Raw genomic sequence first — 20,483 nt, 5'->3', positions numbered from 1 at the left:
TATGACACATTGGAATCACATGGATGCTGAGCACCAATGAGCTGAAGTTGTTTATGGTCTTAATTCACTGAGTGATGGTTTGACATCAAACCTTCTCATCATGTGAATAATAATCACACTGATTCACAACATTAACCACTGAACTTTTGTCACCAAAAACACTGAAATGTAACATTTATAAAACACTTGTGAACTCTTTCATTAACAAGTTCAGCGTGTTTGCTTTTGCTGCCTCTGCAATAATTCAAAGTCATCTTCAGTTTTCTTTGACTTTGACCTTTGACCCTCTCTCAGCTAACTTGGCTAATGCTGCTAACTGCAAAACAATCACTTGCCTGTGACATCATGTTCTTATGACTTGACTCCGCCTCCTCGGCTGGTGTTGCTGGCTCTTCTTGGTCCTGCTGGACCTGCTGGTTCACCCATGCTAACACTAACTTGGAATGGAATCCATGCTGTAATGATTGTCCTGTGTTCTCCCAGCAGGTGGCGCTCTGCTATGGATCAGATCAAGGACAGTGAAGAGGAAGCTCCGCCCTCTAAAACCACTCTGTGTGAGGAACATGAGGGTCAGAGGTCAGATGAAGATCTCATGGATCATGTGACTCGTCTCCATGTCACAGCTCAGTGTTTTATTGACACATCATGTCCTGTGTTTGTAGGAGGATCCATCAACAGAGACCAGACTCTGCTGGACCTGGACCTGGACCTGGACCTGGACCTGGACCTGGACCTGGACCTGGACCTGGACCCAGCTGTGTCTCCATGAAGAGTGACTGGTCCATGGGTGAACCTGCAAACTTCAAACAAGAACAGAGGTCAGATGATGGAGGTCTTCACAGGTCAACAACTCAAATGATCCACCATGTAGCACCAGAGACACCTTATATTTAGGACCTCAGATCCAGTACCAAGACATTCTGGACCCAAGTCCCAAACAGAGCCGTCTCTTTAAGCTCAGATCTGGAGCCATGAAAGAATAAGAAATGTTGAATAAATGTGGAACAGTCCTGGCTCACGTCCTTGACTTTGGGTAAAGTGATCTGACTGAAGATGTTCTCCATGTTTTAGTGGAAGTCTTAAATGTGTTGATCAGTGTAGAGTTTGACACCGAGCAGCCGACACCATCTGGGTCAAACCATCTCTGTCTCCTGATACTGTCCATCATTAAAGACATCTATCAGAGCAGATGGTGGATTTACATGTCCTGTGTTTGTAGGAGGATCCATCAACAGAGACCACACTCTGCTGGACCTGGACCTGGACCTGGACCTGGACCTGGACCTGGACCTGGACCTGGACCTGGACCCAGCTGTGTCTCCATGAAGAGTGACTGGTCCATGGGTGAACCTGCAAACTTCAAACAAGAACAGAGGTCAGATGATGGAGGTCTTCACAGGTCAACAACTCAAATGATCCACCATGTAGCACCAGAGACACCTTATATTTAGGACCTCAGATCCAGTACCAAGACATTCTGGACCCAAGTCCCAAACAGAGCCGTCTCTTTAAGCTCAGATCTGGAGCCATGAAAGAATAAGAAATGTTGAATAAATGTGGAACAGTCCTGGCTCACGTCCTTGGCTTTGGGTAAAGTGATCTGACTGAAGATGTTCTCCATGTTTTAGTGGAAGTCTTAAATGTGTTGATCAGTGTAGAGTTTGACACCGAGCAGCCGACACCATCTGGGTCAAACCATCTCTGTCTCTTGATACTGTCCATCATTAAAGACATCAATCTATCAGAGCAGATGGTGGATTTACATGTCCTGTGTTTGTAGAAGGATCCATCAACAGAGACCAGACTCTGCTGGACCTGGACCTGGACCTGGACCTGGACCTGGACCCAGCTGTTTGTCCATGAAGAGTGACCAGTCTTTTGGTCGTCTTATTGACTTCAAGGATGGACAAAAACATGGTGAACTGATGTAAGAATTTCACACATAGTAACACACACTTACATGATCCTCCACCAGGGGGAGCCTGTCTAGTCCAAAACATGTTTAATCCAGAAAACCAGTCTTCTTGTCTTTGGTGGACCAGTCCACTAAATGTCTTCAGCCTGTCCTCGTCTCTGAAAACATGTCCAACAGTAAATCTAGTCAGAGTCCGTGATTGGTCAGGGACTCATGGTCAAGCCTCTCTGATTGTGTCTTTGAGACTTCACACACACACACTAGAGACTGTCCTTCAGGGACTTTTGTCTTCAAGTTGTCAAACTCATGTCATGTGACTTTGGCTGAAGAAGAAACGTAGGTGCAGCTCAGTGAAAACCTGCTTTAGTAAATGACTCTGAATGTTTTCTCCTCAGAGTTGATCAGCAGAGGACAGAGGTTCTCAGTGGTCAGTCTGTCCAGCAGCATGGAGCAGACCTGGACTCTATATTTAAGGTGTGTACATGTACATGACACTACTGTTCATATTGAAGCAGAGTCCTGGTCCTGACAGTCTGGATGCTGCTCTGTGGACCTGCAGAGTCCTGGTCCTGACAGTCTGGATGCTGCTCTGTGGACCTGCAGAGTCCTGGTCCTGACAGTCAGGATGCTGCTCTGTGGACCTGCAGAGTCCTGGTCCTGACAGTCTGGATGCTGCTCTGTGGACCTGCAGGACTTCACTCTGTCACTGATCATCTCAGGTTAAACTTCACATGTTCTGTTCCAGCTGCTGGAGGAGAACATCATCTGCTTTGTGAAGAACGAGCTGAAGAAGATCCAGAAGGTTCTGGGTACAGATCACACAGAAGTCTCAGAGAGTCAGAGGGAGGATGAGGAGGTGTTGGATGGTGAAGATGAGGAGCAGAGGAGGAGCAGAGAGGCCTTTCTGAAGATCACAGAGAACTTCTTGAGGAGGATGAAGCAGGAGAAGCTCGCTGACTGTCTGCAGATCAGTAAGAGGACTTTTAATGTGAAAGGAAGAACATCTTATTTTCTCAATGATCCACTCACTGATTTATTTTCTTGTGTTCTTTCAGAAACCAGAGCTCCAGCTTGTCGACGTGAACTCAAATCAAACCTGAAGAAGAAGTTCCAGTGTTTGTTTGAGGGCGTGGCTAAAGCAGGAAACCCCACCCTTCTGAATGAGATATTCACAGAGCTCTACATCACAGAGGGAGGGACTGGAAAGGTCAATGAAGAACATGAGGTCAGACAGATTGAAAGAGCTTCCTGGAAACCAGACAGAGCAGAAACAACCATCAGACAAGAAGACATCTTTAAAGCCTCAGCTGGAAGAGACGGACCAATCAGAAGAGTGATGACAAAGGGAGTGGCTGGCATTGGGAAAACAGTGTTAACACAGAAGTTCACTCTGGACTGGGCTGAAGACAAAAGCAACAAGGACATAGAGTTGACATTTCCCTTCACCTTCAGAGAGCTGAATGTGCTGAAAGAGAAGAAGTACAGTTTGGTGGAACTCATCCATCACTTCTTCACTGAAACCAAAGAAGCAGGAATCTGCAGGTTTGAAGACTTGAAGGTGGTCTTCATCTTTGATGGTCTGGACGAGTGTCGACTTCCTCTGGACTTCCACAACACTGAGATCCTGACTGATGTCACAGCGTCCACCTCAGTGGACGTGCTGCTGACAAACCTCATCAGGGGGAAACTGCTTCCCTCTGCTCGCCTCTGGATAACCACACGACCTGCAGCAGCCAATCAGATCCCTCCTGACTGTGTTGACATGGTGACAGAGGTCAGAGGGTTCACAGACCCACAGAAGGAGGACTACTTCAGGAAGAGGTTCAGAGATGAGGAGCAGGCCAGGAGGATCATCTCCCACATCCAGACATCACGAAGCCTCCACATCATGTGTCACATCCCAGTCTTCTGCTGGATCACTGCAACAGTTCTGGAGAACATGTTGAGAACCAGAGATGGAGGAGAACTGCCCAAGACCCTGACTGAGATGTACATCCACTTCCTGGTGGTTCAGTCCAAAGTGAAGAAGGTCAAATATGATGGAGGAGCTGAGACAGATCCACACTGGAGTCCAGAGAACATGGAGATGATTAAGTCTTTGGGGAAACTGGCTTTTGAGCAGCTGCAGAAAGGAAACCTGATCTTCTATGAATCAGACCTGACAGAGTGTGGCATCGATATCACAGCAGCTTCAGTTTACTCAGGAGTCTTCACTCAGATCTTTAAAGAGGAGAGAGGCCTGTACCAGGACAAGGTCTTCTGCTTTGTCCATCTGAGTGTTCAGGAGTTTCTGGCTGCTCTTCATGTTCATCTGACCTTCATCACCTCTGGAACAAATCTGTTGATCCAGAGGTCCAGACTGAGGTCCAGTCTGTTTAGACACAAACTGAATCATCTGCACCACAGTGCTGTGGACCAGGCCTTACTGAGTCCAAATGGACACCTGGACTTGTTCCTCCGCTTCCTCCTGGGTCTTTCACTGGAGACCAATCAGAAGCTCTTAAGAGGTCTACTGACACAAACAGGAAGTGGTTCACAGACCAATCAGGAAACCGCTGAGTACATCAAGGAGAAGATCAGTGAGAATCTGTCAGCAGAGAGAAGCATCAACCTGTTCCACTGTCTGAATGAACTGAACCATGGTTCTCTTGTGGAGGAGATCCAAGAGTCCCTCACATCAGGACATCTGTCCACAGAGACACTGTCTCCTGCTCAGTGGTCAGCTCTGGTCTTCATCTTACTGTCATCAGGAAAAGATCTGGAAGAGTTTGACCTGAAGAAGTTCTCTGCTTCAGAGGAGGCTCTTCTGAAGCTGCTGCCGGTGGTCAAAGCCTCCAACAAAGCTCTGTACGTGGATCAATATATAAATATTAATAAGACATATTCTAAAGAGCAGAAGATAAACATGTTTAACCTTTTGTTCATCACTGTTTTCTACCTCAGACTGAGTGACTGTAAACTCTCAGAGAGAAGCTGTGAAGCTCTGTCCTCAGTCCTCAGCTCTGTGTCCTCTAGTCTGAGACACCTGGACCTGAGGAACAATGACCTTCAGGATTCAGGAGTGAAGCTGCTGTGTGATGGACTGAAGAGTCCTCACTGTTCTCTGGAGACTCTCAGGTCAGGACTCACTTTATTTGACAGTTGATCTTGAGGTTCTTGTTGATGAAGATGTTCTGAGTTCATCATATCTTCTTAACTCCAGTCTGTCAGGTTGTCTGGTCACAGAAGAAGGATGTTCTTCTCTGACCTCAGCTCTGAACTCCAACCCCTCACATCTGAGAGAACTGGACCTGAGCTTCAATCATCCAGGAAAGTCAGGAGAGAAGCTTCTGTCTGCTGGACTGAAGAGTCCACACTGGAGACTGGACACTCTCAGGTATTCTCCTCATCCTCTTCCTCTTCTGCTTCATCTTCAACAGCACCATTCAAACTTGTAAGAAGGTTCAGGTTGAAGATGTTCTGTTATTCTGCTGTCGTTTATGAGACAAATGTTCTTGTTTGACAGGAGTTATAAATGTTTATACAGGAGTTGTCTTCTGTGTTGTCCACATGGTGGCGCTGTTAAGAAAATGCGTAGCCTCCTGAAACTGTGGTCTCTGGTTCTGCAGACACCGTCTTGTCTTTGAAACACACCTGTCCTTCATCTGACACCAGGGTGTAGTTCGTCATTGTGTCCACCAGAGTGCGTCATTAAGACACAAACTCATTCAGACTGTTTCTTCCTCCAGGATGGACCATGCTGGAGAGCAGAGGCTAAAACCTGGTGTCAGGAAGTGTAAGTATGGATTTACAGGAAATAACAACATCTCAGCTGATCATCAATAAACTGCAGCTGTGTCTTGTTCTTCATCAGATTCATGTGAACTGGAACTGGACACAAACACAATGAACAGAGAACTCAAACTGTCTGAAGACAACAGGAAAGTGACCTTTGTGACAGAATATCAGTCGTATCCTGATCATCCAGACAGATTTGATCACTGTCCTCAGTTGCTGTGTAGATCTGGTCTGACTGGTCTCTGTTACTGGGAGGTCGAGTGGAGAGGAAGAGTTTATATATCAGTGAGTTACAGAGGAATCAAGAGGAAAGACAACAGTGATGACTGTTTGTTTGGATATAATAATCAGTCCTGGAGTCTGTTCTGCTCTGATGATGATGGTTATTATGTCGTTCACTGTGATACATTCACATCCATCAGATCGTCCTCTGTCTCTCACAGAGTCTCAGTGTTTGTGGACTGTCCTGCTGGGACTCTGTCCTTCTACAGAGTCTCCTCTGACTCACTGATCCACCTCCACACCTTCAGGACCACATTCACTCAAACACTGTATCCTGGGTTCTATGTCTCTCATGGTTCCTCAGTGTCTCTGTGTTCTCTGTAGAACATGAAGAGACAGCAGCTTCAGTGGTGGACGAGGTCTCACTGTTTAGAACCTGATGTTAAAGCCTCAGTAATTCATCATAAACAATGATTGTCTGTCATTAACTGAGTCGTCTACCTGTGCTGCTCATTATAATGAGCTACTGACTGTGCTGTGAGCGCCCCCTGCTGCTGAGAACCAGCCTGAAACACAGAGGTTCACACTCAGTCAAAACAGGCATCATCATCATCATCATCATCCTAACCCTTACACTATATATGCCTTTTATTCCTTATTTTGAGCCTATTTTATTTTGTTTTGGGTCATTTTTTTTGTTTTTTGTTTTTTACAATCAATTCAAACATTCAATAAATACCAATGATTCAAAATGTTTGATAGAAAATGTGCAAATGTTCTAAAGTGCCAATTAATATGAAAATGTCATTATTTATGTTCAATGTTCAACAAGATGTTAAAGATGCAAGAACACAAACTCCAAATCGTGCAAAAATCCCCAGTGATGAATTTTGAAAAAGAAACGACAACAAGATGAATCAAAGATGGCTTCTTGACCGCTTGTAACTAACCTCTGCATTTAAAAGCTCTATGTGGATTATCTTGGTATCAAACTACAGATAACACTTGTGAGATTCCACCAGAGGTGTAAGTTTCACTGTAGATGTCACTGTGTCAGAGTAAATGTACATAGAACACAGCATAACTGAAGGATTTTTTTCTCTCGCCTAAAAAAATATTGCATTTTAAAGCAAATATCACCTTTAAAATATGCAGTAGGAGCTTAAAAACACATGGAGGTCATGTAACAACATGTGGACATGAGCTGTGCAAAGTCTGATGCTGCTGAAGTGAAGCAGAGTGAAATTACAGAGGTTTTAGTAAAGAGATGTCTAGGCGTTATCTCTTTGGCACAGTTTGGCACCATCTGTGTCATTTGAGATTTCTTAGGTACCAAATTATGAAAAACACATTTAATTTTATTTAATATGTCACTACAGGTCTAAAAAGAACTTGTTTTGGGAAAAAAAACAAAAAAAAGTATGATAACTGTCTGTAAATAGATGCTCCCTGTGCGGTGCATAATAACAACTCTGTGACTCTGCAGCGTCTTCAGTTACTCAGCGTCATAGCTCTGGCTTACCTTGGTCAATTAGGGTGATTGACAGCTCGTTTCAAACCTCTAAACCAATAGAATCAGGCTCCGCCCTCCAAATGCGTGTGAATCACTTCATTAGCGAGTCAAAAGGACATAAATGCATATTGTGCATTTGTGCGGACATTCGCCTTTCTCTAATCAGAACGATCTAATGTCGCTCTGTTATGATCAATCAGACCGGGATTTGTTCCCAAAGCATGCTGGGAAGTGTAGTTCTTCATTAGAAGTAAAAACTGCGTGTGTGTGTGTGTGCATGCTTGTCTCTTTCTATGCTTATGTGGACCACCACCTTACAAAACACCTTCTTTGTGTCATTATGGCTGGTCTAGAATGTGGTCCCCACAATGTGGTACAGACCTGTAGATGTGTGTGTTCTTTTCTTTCTATGTTGTGCTGAGTCGTCTACCTGTGCTGCTCATTATAATGAGCTACTGACTGTGCTGTGAGCGCCCCCTGCTGCTGAGAACCAGCCTGAAACACAGAGGTTCACACTCAGTCAAAACAGGCATGAAAAAATGATTTTAGTTCAAAATAAGATGAAGTAAAACTAATGAACAAAAACAAATGTTTTAACTGAAAATGAAGAAATGTAAACATGAATAAATAAAATAAATGTAAATAAATGTTTCAAATAAATGTATACAAAAATAACAAAAACTGAATAAAGTGAAATTAAAAGATACAGAAAAGTAAAACAAAGTAAAAATTAAAAAATGCTTTTGATAAAATAAAATGAAAGGTTTTAAATCAAATATAAATGATTATATAATATATATATAAATATATAATGTTTGACTCTTTGTCTAAAAAACATCATCTTCTCACTGACGAGCCTTTCTGTCCCAGCATGCACTGCATGAGAGTTACACACACACAAACCACCAGAGGGCGCCGTTCACCATGACATGAACTATAAAGGCAACACTTTGTGATGGAGGCAGCAGTCGAGCAGCACTGATTTTCTCTATGGACTTTGGTGCGGGAGAGTGAGTGGCTTACAAAAGTCTGTCTCACAGTGAAGATAAAGACGTGAACTTGTTTTTCTCTCTCAGTTCTGTCGACTTCACATTGAAAATGACAGAAACCATTTATTCTTTGGACTCTTTAACCTTTGAAGTTTCTTTCACATTTTGTGAAACATGCGGATGCTAAAGGCTACGCTAAAATAGTCCAGCTCTTCTTCGGCCTGTGGCGTCAGCGCCGCCGTCCACACAGAGATGATGACTTTGAGGGACGGGAAAACGAGACCCACACCAGCAGATTGCGTCATAAAACGTGCGCTGATGAATGAGGAAGTGCGATCGCGGACGTCGAGCCGCGGCGGTTTCTGCAGGTGAAACCGAGGGAAACTCAGGACGACCTCTGTTCTCCTGCTGCTCCGTCAACGACAGCGACGGGAAACTCACCACGGTTTCCAGAAAATCATTTTATTGACCTCATCAGAGTCTGTGGTTTCTGTTTCTGTGGCTTCATGAAATAATCAATCAATAAAAAAAAACAACACAACAAATCTCTACTTTCATCTACTTTGTTGTGTTGATCACGAGGTACAGACGCAGGCAAACGTCTCACCGAGTTAAATCTGTCAGATTAAGTCTACGCTCTATAGATTTGTGTTTGCAGTACGAGAATAAAATGTAAAACTTTAAATCTTTTCTGTTACAGACTAAAAAACAATAAAGTTATTCTTTCTTCTCTTCTATATTTTGTTATCTTTAATGTTAATAAGCATACAATGTTATGCAGAGGTGTACTTATAACTATTTTAACGACAAATGATACGACTACATCTTTATGCAAGTGGGTTATAACAGAAAATAATTGAGAACCACTGCATTAAACTGTTGGACAGACTTTTCCTGTAGATAAAAGTTTATAAACGTTCACTCACTCTCCCACACCAAAGTCCATAGAGAAAATCAGTGATTTTAGCTCACAGGGACACAGGAGCTGCTGGTCCTCTGCTGCCTCATGTGGTCACTTTGTGCCACTGAGTTAACTGAGAGTGAGTTTGTTGGGTTTTCTTAATTCTTTCTTCCACTATAAGCGTTTTTCATTCCCTCTGGCGCCCCCACGGACGCCGTGACTCACAATCCAATCCTCGACGTCATCCCGCGACCAAACCAAAGATGGTTCCGTCAGAACAGGTCACCGATTGCTGCCACTTTACTTTTCTTCTTCTGTTTTTTAATTCAAGCCGTTTCCTGCAGCACTTCCTGCTCTGTGGTGAAAATAACTGGAACTGAACTCGACGGACACTAAATATAACGGCTGTGAAACGAGGACACCTGACGTCACTAAGTGCTCAGGAGGAGTTGTTTCAAAAAAGAATATTTACATATATCATAAATAATATATATGCAGGAATATACAGTCAAATAGATGTAAGTGGTTAATTAAGTGAAACTGCACTAAACCAGAACCACACACACACGCACACACACACACACACACACACACACACACACACACACACACACACACACACACACACACACACACACGCTTTATAACATTGACTTATATTCATTTCCAGGAGACTTACTCTAACCTTTACCATAATTACTACTGGCCTAATCCTAATCCTAACTCTAATCTGACCCTAACTCTTCCTAACTCTAATCTGACCCTAACTCTACCCTCAACCTAACCCTTAAAACATATATTAACCTGAAAAATTTATTAATTTATGTGATGTGGACTTTTTGTCCCGACAAGCAAGAATGTCCCCATTGTGTGAGTGTGGAAACAGTTTTAGGTCCCCACAACAAAAGTAATACATGGACGGACACACACAGCCAAATGGGGACCATGTGTTTCTTAAGTGTATTATGGGGACCATGTGTTTTTAAGTGGTTTATGGGGACCATGTCTTTTTTCACTGGTTTATGGGGACCATGTGTTTTTAAGTGGTTTATGGGGACCATGTCTTTTTTTCACTGGTTTATGGGGATCATGTGTTTTTAAGTGGTTTATAGGGACCATGTCTTTTTTTCAGTGGTTTATGGCGACCATGTGTTTTAAGTGGTTTATGGGGACCATGTCTTTTTTCACTGGTTTATGGGGACCATGTGTTTTTAAGTGGTTTATGGGGACCATGTCTTTTTTTCACTGGTTTATGGGGACCATGTGTTTTCAGTGGTTAATGGGGACCATGTGTTTTTTCACTGGTTTATGGGGACCATGTTGTTTTTCACTGGTTTACAGGGACCATGTGTTTTTTCACTGGTTTAGCTGGACCATGTGCTTTTTCAGTAGTTTATGGGGACCATGTGTTTTTTCAGTGGTTTATGGGGACCATGTGTTTTTAAGTGGTTTATGGGGACCATGTGTTTTTAAGTGGTTTATGGGGACCATGTCTTTTTTCACTGGTTTATGGGGACCATGTGTTTTTAAGTGGTTTATGGGGACCATGTCTTTTTTTCACTGGTTTATGTGGACTGTGTGTTTTTAAGTGGTTTATGGGGACCGTGTCTTTTTCACTGGTTTATGGAGACCGTGTGTTTTTTCACTGGTTTATTGGGACCATGTGTTTAAGTGTTTTATGGGGACCAGTGCTTTGTGGGGACTGTGTGTTTTTATAGTTGTCTAGGGGGACTGTGTGTTTTTTGAGTGGTTTATGGGGAGTGTGTTTTTATCCAGTTAATGGGGACCGTATGTTTTGTCAGTGCTGTGCGGGGACCTTGTCTTTTTTCAGTGCTTTTTGGTGACTGTGTGTTTTGTCTGTGCTTTGTGGGAACCGTGTGTTTTTTGAGTGGTTTATGGGGACCGTGTTTTTTTTCAGTTGTTTATGGGGACCGTGTGTTTTGTCAGTGCTTTGCGGGAACCATGTGTTTTTTCAGTGCTTTGTGGGGACCGTGTGTTTTTACAGTTTTTTATGGGGATCGTTTGTTTTTTCAGTGGTTTATGGGGATTGGTGTTATTTCACTTATTTATGTGGAACGTGTTTTTTTTCGTTGGTTTATGGGGACTGTGTGTTTTGTCAGTGCTTTGCAGGGAACGTGTGTTTTTTCAGTGGTTCATGGGGACCGCTTTTTTTGTAAGTGGTTTATGGGGACAGTGTGTTTTTTCAGTGCTTTGTGGCGTCTGTGTGTTTTTCCAGTTGTATATGGGGACCGTGTTTTTTTTCAGTTGTTTATGGGGACCGTGTGTTTTGTCAGTGCTTTGCGGGAACCATGTGTTTTTTCAGTGCTTTGTGGGGACCGTGTGTTTTTACAGTTTTTTATGGGGATCGTTTGTTTTTTCAGTGGTTTATGGGGATTGGTGTTATTTCACTTATTTATGTGGAACGTGTTTTTTTTGTTGGTTTATGGGGACTGTGTGTTTTGTCAGTGCTTTGCAGGGAACGTGTGTTTTTACAGTGGTTCATGAGGACCGCTTTATTTGTAAGTGGTTTATGGGGACAGTGTGTTTTTTCAGTGCTTTGTGGCGTCTGTGTGTTTTTCCAGTTGTATATGGGGACCGTGTGTTTTTCAGTGCTTTGTGGGGACCGTGTGTTTTTTCAGTGCTTTGTGGGTACCGTGTGTTTTTCAGTGGTTTGTGGGGACCGTGTGTTTTTTCAGTGGTTTATGAGGACCATGTGGTTTTTCACTGGTTTACGGGAACAATGTGTTTTTTTACTGGTTTATGGGGACCATGTGTTCTTTAGGTGGTTTATGGGGACCATGTGCTTTTTCAGTGGTTTATGGGGACCATGTGTTTTTCAGTGGTTAATGGGGACCATGTGTTTTTTCAGTGGTTTATGGGGACCCTGTGTTTTTTCAGTAGTTCATGGGGACCATGTGTTTTCAGTGGTTAATGGGGACCATGTGTTTTTTTACTGGTTTATGGGGACCATGTTGTTTTTCACTGGTTTACGGGGACAATGTGTTTTTTCACTGGTTTAGCTGGACCATGTGCTTTATGAGTGGTTTATGGGGACCATGTGCTTTTTCAGTAGTTTATGGGGACCATGTGTTTTTTCAGTGGTTTATGGGAACCATGTGTTTTTTCAGTGGTTTATGGGGACCATGTGTTTTTTTTACTGGTTAATGGGGACCATGTGTTTTTTCACTGGTTTATGGGGTCCATGTGTTTTTTACTGGTTTATGAGGAGCATGTGTTTTTTTCACTGGTTTAAAGGGAACATGCTTTTTCCAGTGGTTTATGGGGACCATGTGTTTTTTCACTGGTTTACGGGGACCATGTGTTTTTTCACTGGTTAATGGGGACCATGTGTTTTTTCACTGGTTTATGGGAACCCTTTGTTTTTTCACTGGTTAATGGAGACCATGTTGTTTTTCAATGGTTTATGGGGACCATCTGTTTCTTAGTGGTTTATGAGGACCATGTGCATAATAATTTTACTCTGAACATCAATATGTGACATATGAACAACTTATGGGGTCAATCACAAATTATGGCTTATGAGATCACCTGAGTTTATGAGGTAAACACGAGGGTGCATGAACATTATTTTGTCGAGACCCATTCATCTATCAACATATAAATCTGGCCTAACAGTCTATAATGGTCAGACAATACAGTAATATTCTCGTCAATCTGACATACCTTCAGTCATTCCAGCGTTGTTTTCTTCCTCCACTGGTTGAGGTCCTGTGTGAAGGCAGCCTTGAATCACACGATGTAGGCAGGATCATTATCTGAGGTGGCACAGGGCAGGTAGAACCACGGAGCTCAGTGATGGACCTACACAGACACACACACACACACACAGACAAAAAGCAATATAAATTAGTGACTCATTTATTTTCCCTATTTTAAAGTTCTGAATCGTATTACATTTAAGGGAATGCATTACTTAAATACAAAGTGACTTTTACAAGAAGTTGAAGGCCTATACACGAACAATCTATCTTTGTAGACCATACCTGCATGGCTCCAGGAGTTTCTCCAGCTTTGCCAGCTTCTCATATTCAGCATTTGTTGGGAGGGTCACATTGTGCTTCTGCTGGGTCAGTGTTGCGTCTCATGGGCTTGATCATGTCGAGGGTGGAATTCAAGGGTGTTGGTACGTCCTGCACGAGTGACTCCTGGTCTTGCTGGACATTCAGCTCGTCAGTGTCGACCAGACTGTGCTCGAAATGTGCCACCACTTTGTGACACTTGGCCAATACACCATCAAAACCAACGTCCCAAAGGGACATAACAATGTCCCTCTGTAGAAGTTGTGTGATGCAGGGCAAACGCTCAAAGGGCAGCATCCTCCCTGCAGCTATCATACTGGGAGAGCTGTCTGTTCCTGTCTGTGGTCGTGTCACATATTGTCACATATCCCCAACTGATTTGTGATGTTGAGAAACTGCCTGACACACACTTCTGCAAAGTGACGCTCCTCTGTTTTCATCACACCTGGGGAGACATGATAACAAGGTCATCAGCATACATTAAATGACTGATCAGCCTTTCTCCCAACATACAACCAGTCCTACACTCTTTGAGCCCTTTAGAGAGCTCACACATGTACAAATTAAAAAGCACTGCAAGCTAACGTTTACTAGACAAAACAACGTTCGCTAGCTAGCTAAAGCTGTGTAACTGTTAGGCTGAAGAAGCTAAGCTACATAACGTACCTAAGGCAAACGAGTGAAGCTCCCAGCTGACTTTGATGAGGTAGTTTTGGTTGTTTACTGATGTTGTTTACTGATGTTGTTTACAGTCGTCCACAGTCAGTGCTACAAACATGGCCCCCGTCAAACCTCCTCTTTCGCCGTCTTGTCTGCGACGTACTGGTCATGGATTCTCCTCATGATGTTTGGCCTCCATGATAGTTTGTAAGACGTGTCGTCAGTGGAGAATAAGCTCAAGTCCATCATCTCTAACATGATGATAGGTCAACAGTCCATGGAGCTATGAGATGAGTTAGCTTGGTTGACAGAGCTGTGGTGACGGTTTTACCTCGGCTTCACTCGAACATCGTAGTTTGACAAACACTTCTCACTACATCAGTGATTGGCCTAGCATCCTTGCTAACGTCACCTTAGGGATGTTCTGTATTCAGGTGGTACTTCAGACTCGAGGAACTCCCACAGTAAACTAATTCCACTTTGCACAAGGTGCAAATAACAAATAACGAGATTTCCATCAGGAAGCTTCTTGAAAACAAATTTGCCCTGAAGCAAACTCGGCCTCAGCGTCACGTTCAATGTTTGAGACGTTTCCCAAACTAATTTCACACTCGTTCTGACTCGTTCTCGCCCCGACTGCGTAATTCAACCACGTTTATATCCACGTCAAAATAAAGTGAAATTCATCACTGTGTAAACTCAACTTAGTGAATAGATTCATGTGCCATTTTCTTATCGCGCAATAAGAGTCATTAACTCATTAACACCACAGAGGAGGAGAAGGAGCTATGATGTCATGGAAAACAACGTGATGATACTAAACTGATTGGACTTAGAACTTCATAAGTTTATGATCTGATTGTGTTAATGTTTGACTCCAGTTGATGTCGTTGAGTCTAAAGTTCAGATCAGAGCAGTTATTTGATCAGATTCATCAAGTTTCCTTCAGATCAGACTTGAGAAGACTTTGGTGTGTGGTTTGTTTCCTGTTCAAACAGCAGAATAACTTGACAGACGTTCAACAGCTTCATGACCATCATTTCTGACCATCAGAAGGTAACAGAACTAAACTCATCTCAAACATGATGTTTGTTACTGTGAAGCTTCATGAATGTGAGGTTTGAAACGTTTGAAATCACTGCTTTAGAGGACGTTTGTGCTTTTGCTGAAAGAGAAAACTTTCTCTGAAAAACTGTCCAGGTTCTTTTTGTCAACAAACCAAACCACGTTGATAACATGAACAGAGCTTTGACAGAGAATGAATTGACCCTGTGGTGACTTAGAGAGGCTGAAATGTCTGCTGTAATACTGCAAACCTTTCTTATTATGGGATGTGAACATGTCCTGGTTCCTCTGAACCCTGCTGACACAGTATAAATGCTGACATCTGCTGGTTGACATTTGATATGACACATTGGAATCACATGGATGCTGAGCACCAATGAGCTGAAGTTGTTTATGGTCTTAATTCACTGAGTGATGGTTTGACATCAAACCTTCTCATCATGTGAATAATAATCACACTGATTCACAACATTAACCACTGAACTTTTGTCACCAAAAACACTGAAATGTAACATTTATAAAACACTTGTGAACTCTTTCATTAACAAGTTCAGCGTGTTTGCTTTTGCTGCCTCTGCAATAATTCAAAGTCATCTTCAGTTTTCTTTGACTTTGACCTTTGACCCTCTCTCAGCTAACTTGGCTAATGCTGCTAACTGCAAAACAATCACTTGCCTGTGACATCATGTTCTTATGACTTGACTCCGCCTCCTCGGCTGGTGTTGCTGGCTCTTCTTGGTCCTGCTGGACCTGCTGGTTCACCCATGCTAACACTAACTTGGAATGGAATCCATGCTGTAATGATTGTCCTGTGTTCTCCCAGCAGGTGGCGCTCTGCTATGGATCAGATCAAGGACAGTGAAGAGGAAGCTCCGCCCTCTAAAACCACTCTGTGTGAGGAACATGAGGGTCAGAGGTCAGATGAAGATCTCATGGATCATGTGACTCGTCTCCATGTCACAGCTCAGTGTTTTATTGACACATCATGTCCTGTGTTTGTAGGAGGATCCATCAACAGAGACCAGACTCTGCTGGACCTGGACCTGGACCTGGACCTGGACCTGGACCCAGCTGTGTCTCCATGAAGAGTGACTGGTCCATGAATAAACCTATGCACTTCAAACAAGAACAGAGGTCAGATGATGGAGGTCTTCACAGGTCAACAACTCAAATGATCCACCATGTAGCACCAGAGACACCTTATATTTAGGACCTCAGATCCAGTACCAAGACATTCTGGACCCAAGTCCCAAACAGAGCCGTCTCTTTAAGCTCAGATCTGGAGCCATGAAAGAATAAGAAATGTTGAATAAATGTGGAACAGTCCTGGCTCACGTCCTTGGCTTTGGGTAAAGTGATCTGACTGAAGATGTTCTCCATGTTTTAGTGGAAGTCTTAAATGTGTTGATCAGTGTAGAGTTTGACACCGAGCAGCCGACACCATCTGGGTCAAACCATCTCTGTCTCCTGATACTGTCCATCATTAAAGACATCAATCTATCAGAGCAGATGGTGGATTTACATGTCCTGTGTTTGTAGGAGGATCCTTCAACAGAGACCAGACTCTGTAGGACCTGGACCTGGACCTGGACCTGGACCTGAATCTGGACCTGGACCCAGCTGTTTGTCCATGAAGAGTGACCAATCTTTTGATCGTCTTATTAACTTCAAGGATGGACAAAAACATGGTGAACTGATGTAAGAATTTCACACATAGTAACACACACTTACATAATCCTCCACCAGGGGGAGCCTGTCTAGTCCAAAACATGTTTAATCCAGAAAACCAGTCTTCTTGTCCTTGGTGGACCAGTCCACTAAATGTCTTCAGCCTGTCCTCGTCTCTGAAAACATGTCCAACAGTAAATCTAGTCAGAGTCCGTGATTGGTCAGGGACTCATGGTCAAGCCTCTCTGATTGTGTCTTTGAGACTTCACACACACACACTAGAGACTGTCCTTCAGGGACTTTTGTCTTCAAGTTGTCAAACTCATGTCATGTGACTTTGGCTGAAGAAGAAACGTAGGTGCAGCTCAGTGAAAACCTGCTTTAGTTAATGACTCTGAATGTTTTCTCCTCAGAGTTGATCAGCAGAGGACAGAGGTTCTCAGTGGTCAGTCTGTCCAGCAGCATGGAGCAGACCTGGACTCTATATTTAAGGTGTGTACATGTACATGACACTACTGTTCATATTGAAGCAGAGTCCTGGTCCTGACAGTCTGGATGCTGCTCTGTGGACCTGCAGGACTTCACTCTGTCACTGATCATCTCAGGTTAAACTTCACATGTTCTGTTCCAGCTGCTGGAGGAGAACATCATCTGCTTTGTGAAGAACGAGCTGAAGAAGATCCAGAAGGTTCTGGGTACAGATCACACAGAAGTCTCAGAGAGTCAGAGGGAGGATGAGGAGGTGTTGGATGGTGAAGATGAGGAGCAGAGGAGGAGCAGAGAGGCCTTTCTGAAGATCACAGAGAACTTCTTGAGGAGGATGAAGCAGGAGAAGCTCGCTGACTGTCTGCAGATCAGTAAGAGGACTTTTAATGTGAAAGGAAGAACATCTTATTTTCTCAATGATCCACTCACTGATTTATTTTCTTGTGTTCTTTCAGAAACCAGAGCTGCAGCTTGTCGACGTGAACTCAAATCAAACCTGAAGAAGAAGTTCCAGTGTTTGTTTGAGGGCGTGGCTAAAGCAGGAAACCCCACCCTTCTGAATGAGATCTTCACAGAGCTCTACATCACAGAGGGAGGGACTGGAGAGGTCAATGAAGAACATGAGGTCAGACAGATTGAAAGAGCTTCCTGGAAACCAGACAGAGCAGAAACAACCATCAGACAAGAAGACATCTTTAAAGCCTCAGCTGGAAGAGACGGACCAATCAGAAGAGTGATGACAAAGGGAGTGGCTGGCATTGGGAAAACAGTGTTAACACAGAAGTTCACTCTGGACTGGGCTGAAGACAAAAGCAACAAGGACATAGAGTTGACATTTCCCTTCACCTTCAGAGAGCTGAATGTGCTGAAAGAGAAGAAGTACAGTTTGGTGGAACTCATCCATCACTTCTTCACTGAAACCAAAGAAGCAGGAATCTGCAGGTTTGAAGACTTGAAGGTGGTCTTCATCTTTGATGGTCTGGACGAGTGTCGACTTCCTCTGGACTTCCACAACACTGAGATCCTGACTGATGTCACAGCGTCCACCTCAGTGGACGTGCTGCTGACAAACCTCATCAGGGGGAAACTGCTTCCCTCTGCTCGCCTCTGGATAACCACACGACCTGCAGCAGCCAATCAGATCCCTCCTGACTGTGTTGACATGGTGACAGAGGTCAGAGGGTTCACAGACCCACAGAAGGAGGACTACTTCAGGAAGAGGTTCAGAGATGAGGAGCAGGCCAGGAGGATCATCTCCCACATCCAGACATCACGAAGCCTCCACATCATGTGTCACATCCCAGTCTTCTGCTGGATCACTGCAACAGTTCTGGAGAACATGTTGAGAACCAGAGATGGAGGAGAACTGCCCAAGACCCTGACTGAGATGTACATCCACTTCCTGGTGGTTCAGTCCAAAGTGAAGAAGGTCAAATATGATGGAGGAGCTGAGACAGATCCACACTGGAGTCCAGAGAACATGGAGATGATTAAGTCTTTGGGGAAACTGGCTTTTGAGCAGCTGCAGAAAGGAAACCTGATCTTCTATGAATCAGACCTGACAGAGTGTGGCATCGATATCACAGCAGCTTCAGTTTACTCAGGAGTCTTCACTCAGATCTTTAAAGAGGAGAGAGGCCTGTACCAGGACAAGGTCTTCTGCTTTGTCCATCTGAGTGTTCAGGAGTTTCTGGCTGCTCTTCATGTTCATCTGACCTTCATCACCTCTGGAACAAATCTGTTGATCCAGAGGTCCAGACTGAGGTCCAGTCTGTTTAGACACAAACTGAATCATCTGCACCACAGTGCTGTGGACCAGGCCTTACTGAGTCCAAATGGACACCTGGACTTGTTCCTCCGCTTCCTCCTGGGTCTTTCACTGGAGACCAATCAGAAGCTCTTAAGAGGTCTACTGACACAAACAGGAAGTGGTTCACAGACCAATCAGGAAACCGCTAAGTACATCAAGGAGAAGATCAGTGAGAATCTGTCAGCAGAGAGAAGCATCAACCTGTTCCACTGTCTGAATGAACTGAACCATGGTTCTCTTGTGGAGGAGATCCAAGAGTCCCTCACATCAGGACATCTGTCCACAGAGACACTGTCTCCTGCTCAGTGGTCAGCTCTGGTCTTCATCTTACTGTCATCAGGAAAAGATCTGGAAGAGTTTGACCTGAAGAAGTTCTCTGCTTCAGAGGAGGCTCTTCTGAAGCTGCTGCCGGTGGTCAAAGCCTCCAACAAAGCTCTGTACGTGGATCAATATATAAATATTAATAAGACATATTCAGAAGATAAACATGTTTAACCTTTTGTTCATCACTGTTTTCTACCTCAGACTGAGTGACTGTAAACTCTCAGAGAGAAGCTGTGAAGCTCTGTCCTCAGTCCTCAGCTCTGTGTCCTCTAGTCTGAGACACCTGGACCTGAGTAACAATGACCTTCAGGATTCAGGAGTGAAGCTGCTGTGTGATGGACTGAAGAGTCCTCACTGTTCTCTGGAGACTCTCAGGTCAGGACTCACTTTATTTGACAGTTGATCTTGAGGTTCTTGTTGATGAAGATGTTCTGAGTTCATCATATCTTCTTAACTCCAGTCTGTCAGGTTGTCTGGTCACAGAAGAAGGATGTTCTTCTCTGACCTCAGCTCTGAACTCCAACCCCTCCCATCTGAGAGAACTGGACCTGAGCTTCAATCATCCAGGAAAGTCAGGAGAGAAGCTTCTGTCTGCTGGACTGAAGAGTCCACACTGGAGACTGGACACTCTCAGGTATTCTCCTCCTCCTCTTCCTCTTCTGCTTCATCTTCAACAGCACCATTCAAACTTGTAAGAAGGTTCAGGTTGAAGATGTTCTGTTATTCTGCTGTCGTTTATGAGACAAATGTGATAAGAAGTCAGTGAATATAACCAAACATTAGTCAAACATTTTAAACACCTGTTCTTCTTCTTCTGGCTCCTGCCTTTAGGGGGCGCCACAGTGGATCATCTGCCTGATAGATATTGTTCTTGTTTGACAGGAGTTATAAATGTATATACAGGAGTTGTCTTCTGTGTTGTCCACATGGTGGCGCTGTTAAGAAAATGCGTAGCCTCCTGAAACTGTGGTCTCTGGTTCTGCAGACACCGTCTTGTCTTTGAAACACACCTGTCCTTCATCTGACACCAGGGTGTAGTTCATCATTGTGTCCACCAGAGTGCGTCATTAAGACACAAACTCATTCAGACTGTTTCTTCCTCCAGGATGGACC

The 20,483-nt window shown here is 43.8% G+C and overlaps 1 protein-coding gene across 1 annotated transcript in view; it reads left to right on the top strand.

Moving 5' to 3' along the window:
* The window catches only part of LOC310934882 (uncharacterized protein), a gene marked incomplete at both ends in the record, with an annotated part of 34,086 nt that extends 13,691 nt beyond the window's left edge, over nt 1-20,395 (top strand). Inside the window, 5 exons of the mRNA XM_083898682.1 lie at nt 4,859-5,032; nt 5,118-5,291; nt 19,572-19,745; nt 19,831-20,004; nt 20,356-20,395. Coding sequence (XP_083754808.1) covers nt 4,859-5,032; nt 5,118-5,291; nt 19,572-19,745; nt 19,831-20,004; nt 20,356-20,395 — 736 coding nt within the window. The remainder of the gene's footprint in view (nt 1-4,858; nt 5,033-5,117; nt 5,292-19,571; nt 19,746-19,830; nt 20,005-20,355) is intronic.
* Between the last annotated feature and the right edge of the window lie 88 nt (nt 20,396-20,483).

The sequence above is a fragment of the Microchirus variegatus genome, assembly GCF_963457635.1.
Source record: "Microchirus variegatus genome assembly, chromosome: 12".
NCBI classification, from domain to species: domain Eukaryota; kingdom Metazoa; phylum Chordata; class Actinopteri; order Pleuronectiformes; family Soleidae; genus Microchirus; species Microchirus variegatus.
The sequence above is the reverse complement of the archived record's forward strand: the minus strand, read 5'-3'. Positions and strand labels throughout refer to the sequence as shown.